The sequence below is a fragment of the Macrotis lagotis genome, chromosome 1 (assembly GCF_037893015.1).
Source record: "Macrotis lagotis isolate mMagLag1 chromosome 1, bilby.v1.9.chrom.fasta, whole genome shotgun sequence".
Taxonomy (NCBI): Eukaryota; Metazoa; Chordata; class Mammalia; order Peramelemorphia; family Peramelidae; genus Macrotis; species Macrotis lagotis.
The window spans coordinates 774,317,419-774,340,097 of NC_133658.1; the positions used below are offsets into that span (position 1 = coordinate 774,317,419).

The 22,679-nt window shown below is 32.4% G+C and overlaps 1 protein-coding gene across 1 annotated transcript in view; it reads right to left on the reverse strand.

Annotated features, from left to right (window-relative positions):
- The window catches only part of PGR (progesterone receptor), a 66,039-nt gene that overhangs the window by 18,944 nt on the left and 24,416 nt on the right, over window positions 1-22,679 (reverse strand). Inside the window, exon 4 of the mRNA XM_074216539.1 lies at window positions 2,925-3,230. Within this exon, the coding sequence (XP_074072640.1) occupies window positions 2,925-3,230 (306 nt within the window). The remainder of the gene's footprint in view (window positions 1-2,924; window positions 3,231-22,679) is intronic.

Consider the following 22,679-nt stretch of genomic DNA (forward strand, 5'->3'; position numbering starts at 1 on the left):
TGGTCTGGCTATGGAAGGTTTTCTTCAGTTATTCTGAATAAAGAAGTTATATTGTTACCTAAATATGTATGTAGGTTGCCAGTAACTGACCAATGTTTCCCTCTGATAACTTTTTGGTATTTCATATGACCACTTTTCAGAGCCTAGTAACTGAGTAGGTAAAACTTTCTACTGACTGGCATCAGTATCAGTCTCAACTGGGAAGTCAAATTATATTTTAAAACAAAATCATTTTGATCCTGAAAGAATGCTATATCTACATTCTGGGATAATTTTGGTTGTTCGTATTTCCTCACAAAGAAACTAAGTATAGGCTTATAACACTTAGGAATATCAGACTTTCAAAACAAAATTGTGAAAGGAATCTAAAAATGGGCAAAAAATATATTCATTAAAATTTGAATGTACTTAAGATGTAGAACTCTGTATTTCCACATCTCATTTTTATTTTTACTTTTTTCTAAGAAGAATTAGTAAACTACAAGCTACAGAATGCTAGTAAATTTAGTTTTACAATTTAGACAATATTCTGGGGTGAGGATGAATACATTTTAGTTAATAGCATAACGTTCTAGTCATTGGAACATTTCCCCCCTCAAATATCATAATCAGTCTTGGAAATAAAACTTGTTAGAAATTAATCATGGCACAAAATTTATATGTAATATCTTTCTCACTTGTGAGGATTACAATAGTTTTAGTAGACTATATATAACTCTTAAAAACATTTATTTCAGATTTTCACATAAGTTGAAACATATAAACTAATTTTTATTAAATAAATTGAAACCATCGGAAACTTTTATTAAATAAATTGAAACATGAAAATTATGGGTTATGTTTCTTGTTATTTAAAAAGGTAATTAATGAAACATAAGCAAATATAAAAGTATCCCCTAACAATAAAAAGATGAGGAAGACAAAACTATAAGTACCACTTTAAGTAATAAAAAATGATTTTTCATACAGATCTCATTAGTAGTATGAAAATTACAAATTTTTTTGCAAAAATTATATAATTTTAGTACATAATTTAAGAAACTGAAAAGTAAGACCTTGAGAGGTTAAATAATTCTACCAAGGTATGATGCTAATGACAGAGTAAGCATTAGAATTTAATTTCCATTGCTTTTTTTTTAAACTAACTTTAGCTACCTTTGTCATCAATGGGTTCAAAAACATTCTATAAATATTTAAGGTGTTTGTCATTCTTACTTTTCAAGTGTCATTCTTTCTTTTTACTTTGTTCAACTGAAGAACAAATATACTCTTTAATGCCCAAGTCCTATCAGTAATAATATAAGTGGTGGAAAGTTGGCTTTGGTCGATCTATAATCAGATAGACAGTATTTCACCTCTATTAGAATATTGAATTGCATTCATTTTTTGCTTCTTGAATATGTTCAAATTACTGTTTTACAAGTGATAATAAAATAAAAAGTTTTTAAAAAAGATCTGACATAATTAGATGTGAATTTCTTTGATATCCTCATGAAATTTTAGTAATAATTCATCTAATCCAGTGTTTTCTGAATTAATATGCTCCTGGGATACCTTAGGCTTTGAAATAAAGTAGAAAACTTCCATAAATTTTGACCTAGGGAGTTTGGGGGTTTGAAATTCTCCTGGGTTAAAAGGATCAGGAAAATATAAGAGAAAATAGAAAAATATCAAAATTATTTTTATATAAAATTTACATATTCAAATATTTTTACAGATATGTAATTTTTTAATGTATTGGGAAAATATCACTAGCAAAGAAGCTTTCTAAAAGTATCCTTGTTAATATTGTGCAGAAAAGGAAGGTTCTAATGAACATCATTTGTTGAATGTTGGTCTAGTAGTCTACATCCACTGAGGGAGGACAATACTTGAGAATTTTTTGAAATATTCAAGTTTGCTAAAACTAAAGTATTTTAATGGGTTTTATTATGCATAAGACATAGGAGAGGTAGATTTGATTAAAAGTTTATAAATATTTTATGGTTGTGTGGGTATATTTAGAGGGAAGAGGGAAGAGCAGTACAACTGCATTGTCATGCAGTGCTAAATCAAGCAGGAGAAATAATCCAGGATAAAACTACCTGTTCTGCTGCTGCAGCTGCCATGATTCTCTCAGCAACTATGTTCCTTTGGTACTCTGTTGGGGGATTAAGTACAAACTTTTAAGTTAAGCACTTATATTCTTATTATGATGATATAACTTGGTTCAGGGGACTGGCAGCTGATACACTATTCTGCTCTCTCTCTCTAGGCACAAAACTAGGTGAAGCCATAGTTGCTAAGAGACTCATCCTACAGAGTTTTTCAATCTGCTTTATTTTAGGAAATAATTTTCTTTATTGGTATCTATTTTTATTATTTTTAAAAGCCCCCACTACATTATAAAACTTTTAATTTTATTTTGAAAGCAATATTTGAAATCATTATCAACTACTTTTACCTAGACGAGTTTGAACTCATGATAAAATGGAAATTTTTTTAGAGTTACAAACAATTGACATTGATCTTTTTCTTAACTGAATTACTTTTACCACTAAAATGTAGAACCATGAAGTCTAGCTCTTGACTGTAAGCTACCTGCCCCTACACTCTACTTGTAGTTTGATACACACACACACACACACACACACACACACACACACACACACAAAGACACACACCCCTCTCCTCCCAACAGGATAGTAGCAACTCCTAGACAAGAATGGTCTTATTCTTTTGCATCCCATGTGATATTCAGTACAGTACAAGTACTCAGTAGATATAGTAGGCACACAATAAAAGCTTGTTTGTTAATGGAATAAAATCTATCATCTATTATCTAATTAAGAAGTTTATTAGATAAACTTTTATTTTACAGTCTATTATTATAACAGGCACAGTAAGTTTTAGATTATTTTTCATCATATATAAATTATTTTTACCTGGCAGTGATTTAGACCACTTGACTACAGAAAGGAGTTGCCTCTCGGCTAGTAGATTTAGACTGTTCAGCAAAGAACTGGATGTTTCAGGTTTTGTGTTGTCATATCCTGCATAGATAACCTCTGGCTCAATGCTCAGTAACAGGTTCATCAGTGGGGGAATCAACTGAACTTCTTGATTTGGAGAAAAGGTGATTCTCTGTGTTAGAGCTTGGTTTTCATTTGGAAGGCCCACTGTCTGTGGGAGAGCAACAGCATCTAATGCTCTCATAACTCTAACTTTATTGAACTTTTTAAATTTTCGACCTAAAAAGAAACACATACAAGTTTAAAAATGTAATTAGCTGAATTCATATAAACACATAATCAAGTAAAATGAGATCAATTATACTTCTGAAATAAAGGCAACTTCCTCTAGAAGTTGATTAGGTACTAAAGAGGCATTTGTATATTGGATCATGTAATTTTAAACATATATTTAAATAAGACATAACTTTAACCCAATTCAACAAGTAACAAGCACCTACTATGTGAAGGTACAATTCAGAAAAATGAAAACCTTTTAAAATTTAATTAATATTCTGTCAAAAATGGTAGTGTTTCATCATGGTATAAGAATGACTGAGCTTGCTTCAAGACTGGAAAAGGTCTTATTAAATTGAACAGATTTTAAGTATGGTCCCAGAAACACATTAAAGCCTGGTAAAAGTGTGAAGAGCCTCACCCCTGACAAATTGGTTATTAGGTGACAAATTCTTTGACTATAGATACTTATTATTAAAATAAATAAAAATACAAAATAGTACATTTCTGGGGAAGTCCTATTTCTGGAGTGATGACTGAGGAGGAGAAAAGAGGGCAAAGTCAGATTATCTAAAATATTAATTTAATTATTAGTATTCTAAATGTGAGATCTTTTCTCAGTGATCATCAATAAAGTATATTACTGGAGAATTGAGGCATATGTTTAATTACATTCTTGCTAAAAATGGAACTATAAGAGAGGAAATAAGTATTAGAAGAGTTATATTATGCTCAAGTACAAGAATTAACATTTATGGAACTTTTGGTCATCTCTTTTTGTAGGGCTTTTCATAGTGAACATTGGCAAGGAGATCATTGGGTTACAGAACCTGCTTATACCATATCTTCTGTAGGGGATAAAACAAACAGAAATTCTTCAAAGAACTTGACAATAACCTATATATTATGTCAATGAATACCTTGATACTTGGTGAACCTATGCAAAGGTAAGTAAAAAGACAACAATTTGTAGATAATTTAGAAGTCTAACCTTGCTCACTAGACATGGTAAGGACCAAAGAACATCATAAAAGTGAAACTAATTAATCTTAAAGAAACAGAATTATGTATAGGCAGATCTCAACTGCTTATCATAAAGCAAAATGAATTCAGAATTTTATTATAAGATGTAATTCTTATTACATTTTCATTTTACAAACCCTACTGCAAATCATAATTAATAGATAAGCATTTGCAACTAATTTTGACAAAGAAACATAAAGTTTGAACCCCAATTAAGTGAAATCTTAACCATTAAAAAAAAACCTTTCTTCTAATTTGCTGTTGTTCCATCTTGTCTAACTTTTTGTAACCCTCTTTGGGATTTTCTTGGCAAAGATACTGGAATGGTTTGTCATTTCCTTTTCCAGGTTTTTTTTTTTCTGATAAGGCAACTGATATAAATAGCGCCCAGGCTCAAATAGCTAGCGTCTGAGGCTGGGTTGGAACTCAGGTCTTCCTGAATCCAGGCCCAGTGCCACCTAGCTACTATCTCCATAAATTCTTCTCACTAATGATCCTCAATTATTATGATAATTTAAATTTTGCCAAAAAAATTTATGGAAAATTTTCTATCATTATATAAGTACTTAAATTATATCTTTAATTTTGTCTCAACCTACAAAGGTTAAAATATTTGCTATCTGGTGTTGTATTACAAAAAACTTCGCTGAACATTAACTAAGAGTATAGAGAGGTTATATGTTAATGTTAAAGCCATAAGATTTGAACTTAGACTTCCTTGTCCTCAAGGAGGTAAAACCCTTAAAAAGAAGGGCATTCTGAGTTAATGAATGAATGAATTCGTTAATATGACAGTTTAATAGTAGGAGGAAGAAGAACAAACTAATTTCTCTTGGTGACATAAGATTCTGTTCTTCTATTATTTTTGGAAGACAATATGACTCTAAGACACTGCCATTTGAATAGAAGAGTTAATTTAAATAATGTCCACAGTCATCTAAAGTATCTGGTTTGGTTTTTTTTTTTTTTTGCAAGGCAAATGGGGTTAAGTGTCTTGCCCAAGGCCACACAGCTAGGTAATTATTAAGTGTCTGAGACCGTATTTGAACCCAGGTACTCCTGACTCCAAGGCTGTTGCTTTATCCCTAGCTGCCCCTTAAAGTATCTGTTTTAATAGTAATTTTGATTTAAGCATAAATGACTTATTATTTTAAAATAATCTTGACTTGAAGTTGTGAATCTTCCTAGGGCTGCCTACTAAACGAAATCAAAGATATTGATCTAATATCATAGTATTTAAATTAATTCGATATTTCTAAGTCCTATGCATTTAAAAGAAGACACTGGTTAATGTGATAATTACTTCCCAACCACAATCACTACTAGTTAATTAAACAAGTATTTAGCATCTACAATGTCTAACAAGGTGGCATTTTTAGTACTTAAAATACTTTAAAAAAAACTTCCTTGTTATCAAGGAACTTACAATCTAGTTCGAAAGAAACCATAGCTACATGAAGCAATAACAATTAATTTGCTAGTATATAATTGTTCAATTGTGTAGATCAAATGCTGTAGGACTTGAGAGGAAAAAGAAGAAAAAATGGTGTAAACTAGAATAATAAACCTTCAGGAAAGCAGTTAAGCTTAAAATGGGTTTTAAAGAATGGACAGGATTTGAATTATTAGAGGAGAGAAGGAAGAATAAAAGAGAAATTATCACTGCAAGCAAGGATTGAGAATCACATAAATAAATGCATGGATATAGGAACGAGAGGCATATTATGCAACAGTGATTAGAGTGGCCTTACTAGAATGGAGAATATATCAAATTGGGAAATTAGGTTAGATAACTAAGATTTAAAGGGTTAGATAATATAAGGTATTGAAAGCTATGAAATCCCCCATATGGGTACTTCTTCCACTAAAGAAGAGATCAACCCAGCCACACTTTCACATTCTGTAATGTTTTTTATGAAATTCTCTATATGGAGGAAAAATAATGAAAAATCAAGGATGACACCTAGGATGTGAGCCTAGGAGACTGGAGAATGGTAGTGCCCTTAACATCAATGGAAAAAGGGAAAGTTTAGGGGAAAAGATAGTGAGTTCAGTTTTGGACATAATGAGTTTGGACATATAAAAATGTCAGAAATGCATTTGTAATGTAAGACTTAAAGAAAGGAAAGGTAGATCTGAGAATCATCAGCATAGAGATGATAATTAAGAGCCGATGAGGTCACTAAATGAAGTAGTATAGAGATGGAAGGGAGAAGAACCAGTATTAGAGAAAAAAAGGTGATCAGCATTATCAAAGGCCACAGAGAAGTAGAGAAAAACGAAGACTGAGGAGAGGCCATAAGATTAGGCAATTAAAAATTCATTGATTACCTTGAAGAAAGCAGTTTCGGTAGAATGATAAGTTTAGAAGTAAGAGGGTAAAGTGGCGTTTAGGAGTTTAGCCATAGAGGGTAGAAGAGATTGAGGAGGATAATTAGTAGTGTTAGAGGATCAAGTGAGAGTTTTTTGAGGATGGGGGGGACATGGCTATGTTTGTAAGGAAGGAGCTAGTAGACAGGGTGAGATTGAAGATAACTGATAGGTTGGGGATGACAGAAAGGACAGTCTGTTAGGAAGATAAGATGCAATGTGATTGTTTCTGCAGGGAGAGGCGTTTGCTTTGGTAAGGAATAAGGCCACCTCTATGTTAGACAGGTGAAGGAAGAGATAGTGGTGGAGAGCATCTGCCTACTGCCAGACATTTTCTCTGAGTGTCTGCCCTGCCTGTAATCTTTGCTTTGCAAATTGATTTCCCCAACTTTCTTTAAGTCTCAACTAAAATACTTTTATATTTGGTATTTAACACAGTTCTTGGCATATATTTAATGCTTAACAACTGCTGTTTGATTCATTGATTGATCTTAATATGAGATGAGAGAGGTGAGGAGAGGAAGCCCATAGTGAAAGGCTATATTCTCAAATAAATATGAAGTTATATTCTCAGCTAGAAGAGTAAGGAGGAAGCCATGGGATATTTGAGGAGAAATTTTATGATTTGAAAGAGCTGCTGGGTAGACTGGGATAGCAATTTGATAAGGGAAGATGGCAGCAGAAAGGATTCAGCAGAGGTTGTGAAATATAAATTTCTGGTGTATTTAGTCAAAATCTGTAATTTTCTCAGCACATGTGCAGGAGTGAAGATAGCAGAAAGTGAGAATGTGCCAAGACTGAGACTTGGCAAGATGAAATCAGTGATATGATTAGGAGGTTGGGGCCTGAAGAGGACAGTCTAGACTTCAATTGGTTCACCAAGAGATAAATATGGGGGGAAAAGGAGAGACAGACTAGTACAAAGATGATGACCTGGAAGGAAACAGATAGGTTGAAAGATTGATGGTCACAGTGTTGATAAACAATTGGTTTTGGTAAGGGAAAGCAGAGGGAGAGGTAAAAAAATCTAATAGATTATGGTCAGATAAGATTTCAGAATTCTTCAACATGGAGTAATGCATTTGCTGGTGATGATACAATCAAAGGTTTGATTATCTTTGTGTATCTTTTGATCCTACACATCCTGGGTGATGTGTTTTATACTACTTGTTAAATGTGAATATTCAGTGGTAATATACTACAATCCATTTACATTTCCTTGCAACCTTTTTTTTTTTTTGCAAGACAAACGGGGTTAAGTGGCTTGCCCAAGGCCACACAGCTAGGTAATTATTAAGTGTCTGAGGTCGGATTTGAACTCAAGTACTCCTGACTCCAGGGCCAGCACTCTATTCATCCTTGCATCTTTACAAGGAATCTCTATAATATTTATTCTTCAGGGCTCAAGATCTTTCATGATTTGCAGTCTTAGCAACAGGCTAGGTTGTTAAAAAGATGGATTTTTGCTTCAGGAAGGAGATTGCAATCAATGAAATAAATGCTCAACTTCTCAAATGGCATCGAGCCTGCTTCCTTCCTCCTATTCAACTTTAGGCACAGTTTATTATCCACTTACAGTAGCCTCTATAACATGTGCATACAATGTGACTAGCAAGATGATGAAGTACTTGTTTTTTGTAATTGTTTCCAACCCCACAGTCTCAAAAGAAAATAAATGCAAGAGAGATGGACAGTCAATGCAGATGAAGCCACAAGCTAATAATAATAATAATAATAATAACAATAATAATGATCAGCACTTATACAGTACTTTAAAGCCAGCAAAATACTTTACAAATATATGTGTTGAGATTGTATCTTGTTATGGTTTCTCCAACCATTCCAACAGTGAGAAAAGTAAGTAGATATATAAGTAGGCAGAGAAAGCTCTATGAACTATGAATATTAAATGGAACATAAAAGTTATTTGCCAAAACTGTCTCCTAAATTAAGGCCACATACAGAATCTATACTAAATTAAGAGAAGCCAGCTAGACTTCAATAAATGGTCCTTGTTCTGCAAACTACATATAAACTCCTAACATGTGCAGTAAACCCAGAAAATATTAAGCTAATAAGGCAAGTTCAAGTTGGCATTGACTGTTTAATATTTTATATTTTAATAAACAATTTTTTGATTATTGATATTTTAAAAAGCGAACGCCAATGGAATATTTCTAAGAGTTTGGTCATCTCAACCTCAGTCTCTTGAGCACTCCTCCCACTTCTAAGGGTCCATATTGTCCAAGTGCGCCCCATTCTGCCTGCCCCTTTTCATTCCTCTGTCCCATGCTGTCTGCTTCCCTCTCCCACCCCACTGTTGAACTATCTGCCTCTGTACTTCTGCATGCCTTTTTGAAAGTGTGATTAATCATGGTTTTTCCCCTTTGAGAATCCAGAGAACTGTTTGTTCTGAACCATCTGAAGATGGTACCCTTCCTTTAGGCATAAACTGGGTACCCAGAAGGATTTTAATTTATCAGCAGCTACCCCAATATGATATGAGCATGACATTCAAACCACTAGTAGAAAGCAAGGGCTAACAAAGGCTTTCCATGACTCTTCACTCTCACCTCATAAGCATCTTCCCTAATGGTTGGGCTTACTAGAATAATGTCTTATCCCATTTGCTCCTCACAACAACAACACTTTTATGTAGATACTATTATTATCCATATTTAACAAATGAGGGTATTGAGGATAAGAAAAGTTATGAGACTTTCCATGCTTATCATGTTTCTTATACAATTTGAAATTAAGTCAAAAACTCAAACAAGTTGAAGTTCAATGAAATTCAAATGAATTAATTCTGTAGAAGTAAATACCTATACCTCTTATTCAATTTCTATATCCCCACACAACTTTCTCTTATTTGGTACTTATGCTTAAAGGAAGGGTGGTAGAAAGGGGTTTAAAGATAGTTCTGAATGAAAAAGCCCAGTTCTTTGGATTAAAAAAAGGAAAATAAACACAGTGGCATCAAGTGAAAAGTCAATGAAAATAAAGAAGTTGAGGTCACAGAACAATCTAGATTTCAGAGGTTTGTGAAGTATTAAAAATGTTAAACTAGATCTCTATGAACTATTTTAAGACTCATAAGTAAGTTAATATGGAGGAGTATAGGGAATAAGAGCGCAAAAAGAGTTCAATGAAAAGAAGAAAGAGATCAGGAACAGAGGGAATCAAGTAATGTACTCTTACCAAGGTGATAAGTGAAGCGATAATGAATCCTTTAGTCTTTTATTGAGAGAAGGCATTGTGATAAACTGAAGAATAATACAGGGTCAGGATAAAGAGAGTGAAAAGGGTTGGAATTTACCCCAAAAGAGGAAAGCAAAGGGTGAGACTATAGAACATTCTTATGAAAAAGAAGAGATGTGTTTGCAGTAGAAATAGACTTCTATATTATATAATGATATAAAATTCTTTGGGGAATTCCCCATTAGAAATCTACTTTTCTGTAGAGATCCCAAAGGGAAGCCAGCACTCACAAAGTAATAAAATAAACAGAATTGGCCAAATGAAAAAGAAGAAGAACAAAAGCTCACTAAAGAAAATAATTCCTTAAAAATAAGGTTTGGGGCGGCTAGGTGGCACAGTGGATAGAGCACCAGCCTTGGATTCAGGAGTACCTGAGTTCAAATCTGGCCTCAGACACTTAATAATTACCTAGCTGTGTGACCTTGGGCAAGTCACTTAACCCCATTTGCCTTGCAAAATAATAAAAAAAAATTAGGTTTGATAAGTGAAAGTCAGCGACTCCATGATACCTGAAGAAGCAACAAAGAAAATCAAAGAATGAAAATAAACTCACAGAAAAACCAAGTGATTTGGAAAATGAATTGAAGAAAGATAATTTAAGAATTAGTGGATAGCAGAAATTCATTATTTTAAATATAGTATAGGTATCATATTTTAAGAAACTATAAAGGGAAAATTCCTAATATTTTAGAACTAGAGAGTAAAAGTAGAAATTAAAAGAATCCACCAATTATCTCCTTTTGAAATAGATCCTCTAAATGAAAATCCCCAGAAATATGATATAAAAATTTAAGAGTTCCCAGTTAAAAGAAAAAAATATTTCAAGTAGCAGAAAGAAATCATTCAAATACCATGGAACCACAGTGAAGATCACACAAGATTTAGCAGCTACCATGTTACAAGAGTGAAGAATATATGATATTCTAGAAGGAAAAGGATCTAGGATATTACAATTAAGAAAAATTTACCCAGAAGATTTATACTGTTTCAGGGAAAATGGACAGTTGATATATAGGAAGTTTTCATATAGTGCTGAGAAAAGACCCAAGATGAATAGAAATTTTATTTTCAAATATAAGACTCAAATGAAGCATAAAAAATGTAAATTTGAAAGAGAAATCATAATGGATTCAATAAGATAAAATTATTTACTTCCAAAAATGGAAGATTATATACATATATATATATATATATATATATGTAATATATGTATAAAACTCCCAAGAACTTTATCATTATTAAGGCAGTTAGAGGGAGTTTACATGGATAGATGGCACAGATGCAAGTCAAGTAAAGAAAACATCATGAAGTAAAATAAACAGGGATAGCAATCATTATCTCTAGACCAAGTCAAAACAAAAACTTACCTAATTAAGAGAGAATCAGATTTGTTAGAAGGTAGCATAAATAATGAAATAAAATAAATATTCACCAAAGCAAGCAAATTCTTATAGGAAAAGTTAAAACAGTTACAGGAGGAAATGAAAAAATAAACTAAACTAGTGAAGGACTTCAACTTTCTCCTTTCAGACTTAAATAAATCTAACTATAATATAAATAATAAAGAACTTAAGAAGATGAATAGAATCTTAGAAAAGTTAAATATGATGAATCTCTGGAGAAAATTGAATGGAAACAGAAAGGAGCATACTGTTTTCTTAGTTGTACATGATACCTTCACAAAAACATTAGAGCATAAAAATCTCAAAAAAAATGTAGAAGAGTAGAAATATCAAATTATTCCTTAAGACCATTCAATAAATGGCCTTGGAACCATAGATTAAAAATTAATTGGACACTAAATAATCTAATGCTAAGAAGAAGCAAGTCAAAGAAGACATCATTGGAACAACTGATAATATAAAGAAATTAAAACAAGGGGATAATACAACAAAATTTCTGTTATGCAGCCAAAGAAAGATTTAGGGGGAAAACTTATTTTTATAAGTATATACAAGTAAAAGAACAAATCAATAAATTCGGCATGAAATTGGGTAAAGAACTAGAAAAAACACAAATTAAAAATCCCAAATTAGACATCCTATAGAAATCCTGAAAATCAAAGAAAGAAGAGACTGATAAAATTGAAAATAAGAAAAAAATCATTGAATGAATAAATAAAACTAGGAACTAGTTTAAAAAGGAGGAAAACCAAATAATCACTATCAAAAATGAAAAGGACCATCAACATAATATTAATTTATAATATCATATAATAAGTAAAATTAATATAATATAGTATAATATGATATGATACAATATGATACATAATATATAATTAATATAATGTTATGTTATATGACATGATATGATATAATATAATATAATATGATATAAATTCAAACATAATCTGAGTCAACTGTTCTTTATTGGTTTAGGGTTCAGGATGGCTTCTATGAGCAGCATGGAGCACTCTTCAAGGGGCACATGGAGCTCGTTGTGGAAAGTAAGATTCCAGGTCTTCTTCATGTCATCCCAGTTGGTGATAACAACATATTCAGTCATCAAGTTCAGAATACTTTCTTGTTCTGGGTTTCATCCTCTACATAACCATTTTTTTTTTTTTTTTGGTCCATACCCACTATCACACACTGATATCTGGAACACCCAGCAATTTAGAGGAACACAGCTGGAGGGGTATTGTCTCCTGCAAAGCTAGTTTTTGCAATTTCAGAGCCATTGTCTTTTTTTTTTTTTTTTTTTTTTTTTTGCAAGGCAATGGGTTTAAGTGGCTTACCCAAGGCCACATGGCTAGGTAATTTTTAAGTGTCTGAGGCTGGATTTGAACCCAGGTACTCCTGACTCCAAGCCCGATTCTCTATCCACTGCACCACCTAGCTGCCCCAGGGCCATTGTCAATAACGAGAGTAGAATATCAGCCTCTATGATGAACTTTGAGTGGCAAATTTGAACCTTTAAGAGAAAGGAAGTGGTGTTGTACCTGTAGACAAAGTGGGGAGACATATACAAAGTGGAAGACCCCTGGCTCAGGAGACTTTCTTAAAACTGATAAGTAGTATCTAATTAAAACCAAGAGCAAGAATTATCTATAATGGGATTAAATTAGAAGCTTTCTCAATAAGACCAGTGGTAAAGCAAGGATGCCTATTATCACTATTATTCAATATTATTCTAGAAATGCTAGCTATAGCAGTAACAGAAGAAAAAGAAATTAAAGGAATAAGAACAAGCAATAAAGAAACAAAATTATCACTCTTTGTAGAAAACAGAATGTTATGCTTAGGGAACTCTTAGAGAATCAACTAAAAAACTATCTGAAACAACTGACAACTTTAGCAAAGTTACAGGATATAAAATAAACCCACATAAATCTCAGCATTTCTAAATATTACCACAAAATCCCACAAGAAATGTTTAGAAAGAGAAATCCCAGTTAAAGTAATGATAGACATAAAGAGAATGCAGACAAGGGAAAATTCCTGCAAAAACAAACCCAAGGACCATATGGATGAAATGACAGAACATTTTTCATACAAATAAAGATGGGTAAATTGTGCTAAAGTTTAAAAAGGTAATTTTCTTTTTTCTTTTTTAAGAAATATTTTATTTATTTTGAGTTTTGCAAATTTTCCCCCATTCTTACTTCCCTCCTCCCACCCCCCCCCACAGAAGACATTTTGTTAAGTCTTTACACTGATTCCATGTTATCCATTGATCTTATTTGAATGTGATGAAAGAGAAATCATATCCTTAAGGAAGAAAAAAAAAGTATGAGATAGTAAAATTGCATAATAATATAACATTTTTTTTCAAATTTGACAGTAATAGTCTTTGGTCTTTTGTTCAAACTCCATAATTCTTTCTCTGGACACAGATGGTATTCTACATTGCAGCTAGCCCAAATTTTCCCTGGTTGTTGCACTGAAGGGATGAGCAAGTCCATCAAGGTTGATCATCACCCCGATGTTGCTGTTAGGGTGTACAATGTTTTTCTGGTTCTGCTCATCTCACTCAGCATCAGTTCATGCAAATCCTTATTTCCCTGAATCCCCATCCTTCCTGGTTTCTAATAGAACAATAGTGTTCCATGATATACATATATGACAGTTTGTTAAGCCATTCCCCAATTGAAGGACATTCACTTAATTTCCAATTTTTTGCTCCCACAAACAGGGCTGCTATAAATATTTTTGTACAAGTGATGTTTTTACCCTTTTTCATAATCTCTTCAGGGTATAGACCCGGTAGTGGTATTGCTGGATCAAAGAGTATGCACATTTTTGTTGCTCTTTGGGCATGATCCCAAATTGCTCTCCAGAAGGGTTGGATAAGTTCACAGCTCCACCAACAATGTATTAGTGTCCCAGATTTCCCACATCCCTTCCACCATTGATCATTGTCCTTTCTGGTTATATTGGCCAGTCTGAGAGGTGTGAGGTGGTATCTCAGAGATGCTTTAATTTGCATTTCTCTAATAAGTAATGATTTGGAGCAATTTTTCATATGACTATGGATTGCTTTGATTTCCTCAGCTGAAAATTGCCTTTGCATATCCTTTGATGAAAAGGTAATTTTAAAAAAAGTAATTCTATTTAGGTTTATTTATTCAGTGACATACCAAGCAAACTATCCCAAGAATTATTTTACAAAACTAGAAAAAAATAATAAAATTCATCTGGAAGAATAGATAAAAAAATCAATAATATCAAAGGAATCAAGAAAAAAATGTAAAGGAAGGCATTTCAGATTTCAAACTATATTACACATCTAGTAATAATAAAGAAGTAGAATGGAGGTGAGAGGAATACATTAGGTACACAATATGTGTTAGTAAATGACTATAGTAATATAATATTTAATAAATCCAAAGATATAGGCTTTGGGAGTAAGAACTCACCATCTAACAAAAATTGCTGGGAAAATTGAAAAGCAGTTTGACAGAAACTAGGTATAGTTCAAGGTCTCAAACACTATACCAAAATAAGGTCAGAATAGAATAAATGATTTAGACATAAAGAGTGGTATCATAAGTAAATCAAAGGAAAATGGAAAAGTCTAGCTCTTTAGATCTTTGGATAAGGGAAGAATATGATCAAACAAGAAATAGGGTTACATTTAATAAAATGTATAATTTTGATCACATAAAATCAAAAAGTTCTTGCACAAAACTATTTTTAAACAAAATTAGAAGGAAAACAAGAAACTGAGGAATTTTTTCTGATAAAGCCTCATTTCTCAAATATGTAGGGAACTGAGGCAAATTTATAAAAATAAGAGCCATTTTTTTAATCTGTAAATGGCAGAAGATTAAAGAAAAGCAAATCAAAACAACTCTGAAGTCCCATTTCCCACCTATCAGATTGACTAATGCATAATTGGTGGAGTTGTGAACTGCTCCAATCATTGCAGAGAATGATCTAGAACCTCTCAAAGGGTTATAAAACTGTATGTCCTTTGACTTTAGGTCTGCATCCCAAAGAGTACAAAGAAAAGAACAAAGGACCCATTTATACCAAAAAAATCCTCATGGTAGCTCTTTTGTGCTGACAAAGAATTAAAAATTAAGGGAATGTCTGTAAATTGGGGAATGAGTGAACAGGTTATGATTTATGTTTTTTTGATGGTATCCTATTTTATTATAAAATGAGGAAAAGGATTGTTTAAAAAAACCTGAGATTTTATAAACTGACAAAGAAGTGGTGAGGAGAATCAGAACATTGTACATAGTAACAGCAATATTATAATGATGATTAACTTTGAAAGTGTTAATTATAATCAATATAATGATCCAAGAGAATTTGCAAAGGGCTCCTGATTTAAAAATGTAATCCATCTCCAGAGAGAGAACTGATGAATTCTGAGTACAGATTGAATCACACTTTTTTCACTTTCTTCATTTTCTTCAGGCTGGAAAAAATAGGAAAAGGCCAGATTGTGAAAGACTTTAAAAGCAAAGAGAGATGATTTTATATTTAGTACTATAGGTTATATGGAGTAATTTGAGTGTACTGAATAGGGAAGTAATAGTTAGACCTTTGATTTAGGAAGATAATTATGCAGTTTAATGAAGAAATAACTTTGAAGCAGAGAGATGAACTGGAAGGCAATTGCCAGAGTCCAGGCAAGAGATGATGAAGTTCTGAACCAGATAGTGACTATGTGAGTGGTGAGAAGGTGATCTATTTAAGAGATGTTGTGAAAGTAGAAAAGAAAAGACTTGGTTCAGAATGGATATATGGTGAGAATGTAAGATGTTGGTAACACCACGGTTGCAAGGCTGGAATAACTGAGAGGTAGGAAAGTTGAGAAAAATGTTGAGTTTTAGAGGAAAGAATTTTATTTTGGCAACTTCAGTTCATTAGCTATGATAGATGGATCAAGATTGAGATTTTGAATCAAAAGAGCAGGGATTGAGTCCTGGCATTTTCCCCTTATAAACTATGTAACTATGGATAAGTTATTTACTTTCTATGAGTCCCATTTTACTTATTTGTAAAGTGAAGATAATGCTTAAACATCTCACAAAGCTTTTGTGAAGAAAATGTTGTATAAACTTTGAAAAATGATATAATTTTGAACCACTGTTTGAACCACAGCAGTAGGATATAAATGGAATCACTGCATCAGTAGGACTGAGGAAGTGGCAGTTGATTCAAATCCTGAGATCATCTTATATCTGAGTCACCTCTATGCAAGGAATTTCTAGATAGTCTGGTTGTATTTTTAGTGTCTATCCTCTGCAGAATTCCATCTCCTTTATGGAGAATCAAATATTCAGGGCTATAAGAGCCACTGTTTTGTTGTCATTGTTCATTTTTTTTTCAGTCATGTCTGAGTCTTCATGACCCCATTTGCAATTTTTTTTTGGCTGAGATACTGGAGTGATTTGTCCTTTCCTTCTACAACTCATTTTGAAGACGATGAAATGAAGTAAGTGTGGCTAAACTACTTGCCCAGGGTTTCTTAGTTAATATGGATCCGAAGTCAGATTTGGACTCAGGAAGATGAGAGTTCTTGACTTCAGGCCTGGCATTCTATTCATTGAACCACTTAGTTGCCTTGTAAATACCTTGGACCAATCTAAAAAGGTTTAGGTCAACATATGCAAAACAGTTTATATACACACTGAAAAACCCTCAATGGATTTTACAGAGAAGTTAACAAGCTTACTTTTAAAATGTATGTTTCTTGTTTTCCTTTCTTCAGTTCAGTGTCTACAGTTATGTACCATTTGGATCTCATTCAGGTAAGTTTTACTTAAGGTAGCACTAAATTTGAGAATAGGAGAGGATTACATTCCCTACTCTATAATAACTTCCCTTTTCTTCTCCCCAAAAGGCCTGTGAGATTGTCTTTAATCTCCTTGCCAAGGGAAGCTGGGAGTGGAAGGAAGGGTGGAGCATTTTGGCTCAAAGTATTTTTTTTAATTTGGAAGTGATGATGAGGACAAGAAAAAAAATTCTGTAAAACCAGACTTGACATAAAAAATAATAATTTCATGTTTAAACAGCCTTTTATCACTTAATGTTTAATGAACTAAATTGAATATTTAAAAGAATATTAATGGGATTGTAGTATTCAGGTTATTAACATTAATATGAAATGTTATCATGTATCACAAAGTATGCAAAATCTTTAACAAAATCATGATTTCTAAATTTAAGTATGTTACTATTCTGTAGGACATTCTTGAGTTTCAAACAATCAAATGTAACCTATTAAAAGTAAGGAAAGTGATTCATTGCAAAGAAGACTCTAGGACATATTTCTTGTAATCAAATTATTGTCACTGACACAAATTAAAAAAAATTAAAAGTAATTACAAATTTAAAACTTTATTTTGTTAATATAAATTCTGTTTCCAGGGCTCTTTCCCAAAACATTTTTTCCATGAATTCCCAGCATTCTTTTTCTATGGAAGAATTTTATAAAATTGGTGGTTGAGATATATCGGTATTCTCTCTTTCATGTTTATGATTGATATAGACTATGTAAACACAGCAATCTATAGCAAAAATGCCAAAGATGAATATATTTTCATGGTCATTTCAAAATTTTAGACTGTTGTTGATGGTGATGATCATTCAAATTTTCTGATAAAACTGATACTCAAAAGAAGAGTAATTGTCCAGGTGTTCTTAACCTGAGGTTCATGAAATTATTTTAAAGTATTTTGATGACTATTTGAATAAAATTGTTTTTCTCTGTAAAAGAATCCCTGAACTAGAAGCAAGTAACTAGAGGTCAAAGATGTCTTGTGTCCAGTGGAACCATTTCTCTTTCACAAGAGCCAATATATTCCCATAATATGACCCAAAATCACATTAGCTTTTTTTCTTTTTGTAACTTTTATTGTACCTATAGTTCACTAAAACCTACAGATCTTTTTCATGTAAATAGTTGCAAAATAACTCAGTCAGTTTTTTTTTAAACTCAGGTTCACAGTTTTACATTTATCATTATTGTATGTCACTTTATTAGTTTGCCCATAGATTCAGCCTATTGAAATCTTTTTCAATTCAATTTTGTGTCCAACGGGTCAACTATCCTTCCTGATCTTCTATCATTCACATTTTAACTATGTATTATGCTAGTTATATAAATTTATTTTATTTTTTAATAAATACCTTTTTAAAAAATTATTTATTTGGAATTAAGTGACTTGCCCATGATCACATAGCTAGGCAAGTGTCTGAGATCACATTTGAACTCAGGTCTCCTGACTCCAGGGCTGGTGCTCTATCCACTTGTTATGCAAGTTATAAAAAAACAACTTAAAATATGGATAAAATAGAAAGATTTGGAGGATTCTGATGATTATTAAAAAGTAAAGTGTGATAATATTAGAGTATAAGGCAGTTGAATAAATGAAAATTAAAGAAGTATCCACATAGTGTCAATTTGTATGTAATTAAATTTAAATATTACTATGAATTAGAATGACTGTTTTAGTTTAAATAAAGGAGAAACATCTCAAAATGCTCACTTCTCTCTCTTCAGCAAGATATAGGTGGTAAATTGGGAAGTAAACAGGACTATGCTTTTGTTTTCCCTGGGGGGGAATCTTTGGCAAAACTGGCAGCAAGTGCTTACTGGGGGAAGAAACTTCTATTAGCCATAGCAAAAGGAGGAAATTCTTTCCTGGTGAATACTTAGAGGGGAATGATTTCCATAATCACAAAGGCTCAAACTAATCTAAATTATTCAGAAGAGACAGAGCCCCACTTTGTAGAACATCTACCATAAGGAGGTCAGAAGTTGGCAGTCAGAAATAATATGCTATGACCCTCTGCTCTCTCAATTGTGAATGACAGTCAACAAACATTTACTAAGCCCCTTCTGTACCAGACACTTTGTTAAGTACTGGAAATAAAAAGAAAGGCAAAAAAGGCAGATTTTTTCCCTAAAGGAGCTCATAGTTTATTGGGGGGGGGGCAACATGAAAATAACTATGTACACTGGATAAACTGGTGATGAGCAACAGAGGCAAAGCACTAACATTTAGGGGGATCAGGAAAGAGTTCTGTACAAAGTAGAATTTTAGCTGAGGAAAGCCAGGGTGGTCAAGAAGCATAGATGAGGAGAGTGAGAATTCCAGGCAAAGGTGGTTAGCCAGATACTCTCATACTACTCCTCAATCCTACTCATTTTTCAGGACCTAGTTATTCCATGAAGTTTTTTACCACCAATACCTATGTTGACCTTTCTTTTTGATATAATTCAATAGCAGTTACAAGTTGTATAATATCTTATGGTTCTACATTATATAGATGACATGTTATTGTAGATTATATATGTATACAAATTTGTCTGTGTATACACACACACACACACACACACACATATACATATTTACTTATTTATTTCTAATTCTCAGAAAGTTAAAAAGTACCTGAAAAAATTCGGGTCTATTGTCTTTTTTCAAATAAGGAAGCTAGGGCACAGAAAATTTAGGTCATTTCCCCAGAGCTATGTGGCTAATAAGTGTCTGGAGCATGTCTGTGAACACAGATTTTCAATTCTAAACCCACTGCCCTATACAGTGAATTCTACTGTCTGGTATTGTTGCCACTTGAAACTCTTTCAGCATTCCTGATCTTACCATTTAGGCTGAAAACCACCATACCTCCTACTTTTTTGAATCTATCTTAAATACCTAGCACATTCCTAAGGATAAATTAGGAGATCTATAAATACTTGAACCAATGAAAACACATCAACTTACATTGATAATCTTCATTACTCTATCAAAGTAATATTTAAATGTATTTTAAGTTCCTACCTAAATTAACAATTAATACTTACACAAAACTTTCTTATTTACAAAATGCTTTAAGTCATTCTATCCTCAAAACAGTCCTTTTTATAAGGTAGTGGAGATATTATAATGCCTAATTTACTAGTGAGAAAAATGAAACTAATGGTAAGCAACTTATTTGGGACATAAAATGAATAAAGCTAGACTAGTACTCATGCCCAGAGCAGAGAAGCATGATTTAGAACTGGAAGAATCTTACAGGTCATCTGGTCTAACCTCCTCATTTGTAAAAACGATGCTCAGGGAGGTTAAATGACTAAGAAAATACAGGTAATAAATGTCATAGTATTTGAACTCAGTTATTTTGACTCCATAAAAAGTACTCTTTCCATTTTGTTGACCTCCTTATGACTCCAAATATAGTGCTCTGTTAATTATTTCATAGTTACTCAATAGTCAATTAAAAACAAAATAAGAAAAAAATGAAATTCATGAACATTTATAAAGCATTATTTTATATAGCTTCTATTTGTAAAATATGGCATAAACAAAAAATACACAGACATATATAACATGTAAAATATAGATACTTACATATTTATAGTTTTCTTTGAGGAAATATATATATATATATATATATATATATATATATATATATATATATATATACTGCTAAAACATAATCACTAGAAATGACAATAAAAATCTTTCCTAATGAAGGTAATGGATAGCATATATGTTATCATCCTACTGGTGAAGAAACCATAGGATTCTACATAAAAATGCAAATGAAAAGGAAATGATATAATACTACCAACTCTTATAATATTGGTAGAACTGTTTAACTTAGTGATGATCACATATGGATAAATTCTAATAACTATTCTCTTACCCTCTGAAATGGCATCAGCTGGAAATTGAGTAAGATTTCCTTTCCACAGGTCAACAGCAGAAAAACTATAGTAGTAGAATCTGATTCACAGAAGGAAATATGGAGTCAATCCCATTATTTTATACTCCAAAAGAATATGGGAAAGGAATTCAAGTGCTATGAAATTTATCTCATGATATCAAATCCCAGTAGCTATGGCCATTATCATTACTTCCAAACTTTTTTCTGTTTCAGAGATTTTTTTTCAAATATTGGAATGCTATCAACTATGAATTATACACATGAGTAGTTTTTCCTTATCTTGATATACTATGGTTTCTCTGATTTTTGCAACAACCTAATGGAAGTCTGAGAAATCCAAAGGATACAAAAGTCAGTTTTCAAATATTTTATTTCATTGATTAATGGCAGACTAATTATTTGAAACATTTTTTTCTCCTGCCTTCTTACTTTTCTGCTAGAGGATATTGTATTTTATAGAGTTTATTAGTTTTTAGGTGAAAATAAAAGATTCATATTGCTTAATCATTCTGATCATTTAGCTTTCTATTTTTAATAATCAGGAAAAAATGGAATGGCAATTCATATTGACTTAATCAGTGTCAACAGAGCTTGAGACAACAATGCTAGAACTATAGTACAGATCATCTAACTCAGGTCAATATTCTTTCCTAACAACTAAATACTATTCCTTTATCAAAATGATGTTTTTGTTGTTGTTGTTTTTGTCCTTCTTTCTCAAAGACAACCATGATATCAGGGAGGTGATGCCATGACAAGTTTATGAATTTGATTTTTGTGAGGGGTTGCTGTGCTAAGTCACCAGTCTCACTTTTTCTTCTAGAGTCATCTGGATCCAATGGTCAGATATGAATCAGATTAGAGATGGCCTGGAGGCGGGGAGGCAATTAAGGTTAAGTGACTTGCCTAAAGTCACACCACTGTCAAGGTTCTGAGGTTCACATTTGAGCTCTGGTCCTCCTGACTCTAGGGTCAGTACTCTATCCACTGTGCCACCTACCTACCCAAAATAAGGTCAAAATGGGAACAGGATTTAGACAATACCATACACCAATTGAGAGAACAAAAAATACCATTGGATACATGGAAAATGGGGAAATTAATGACCAAAGAAGAAATAGAGAACATTATCAATTATAAAATGAATGATTAAAAAGCTTTTGCACTAATAAAAACAATGAATCCAAGAAAAGAAGGCACAAATTTTCATAGCTAGTATTTCTGATAAAGAACTAATTTCTAAACTATATCAAATTTATAAGATTATAAGTCAAGTCAAATGATATGAACACAAAGTTTTCAGGTGGGAAATTAGATCTATGGTCATATGAAAAAATTACTCCAAATAATTTTTTGATTAGAGAAATGCAAATTCACATCTATTATTGTCTATGATGATGACCAAAAAAAAGTAAAATAATCAATGTTGGAGAGGATGTGGGACAATTGGAAGACTAATGCACAGTTATTGAAGTTGTGAACTGATCCAGCCATTCTAGAGAAGAATCTGGAGCTATACCCAAAGAGCAATAAAAGTGATCATACCCTAGGACCCAGCAATACCAAGACCAGGTCTATGTTCCAAAGAAATCATAAAAAAGGGAGAAAACTAACACATTCAAAAATATTTATAATAGTTCTTTTGAAGTGGTAAAACATTGGAAAT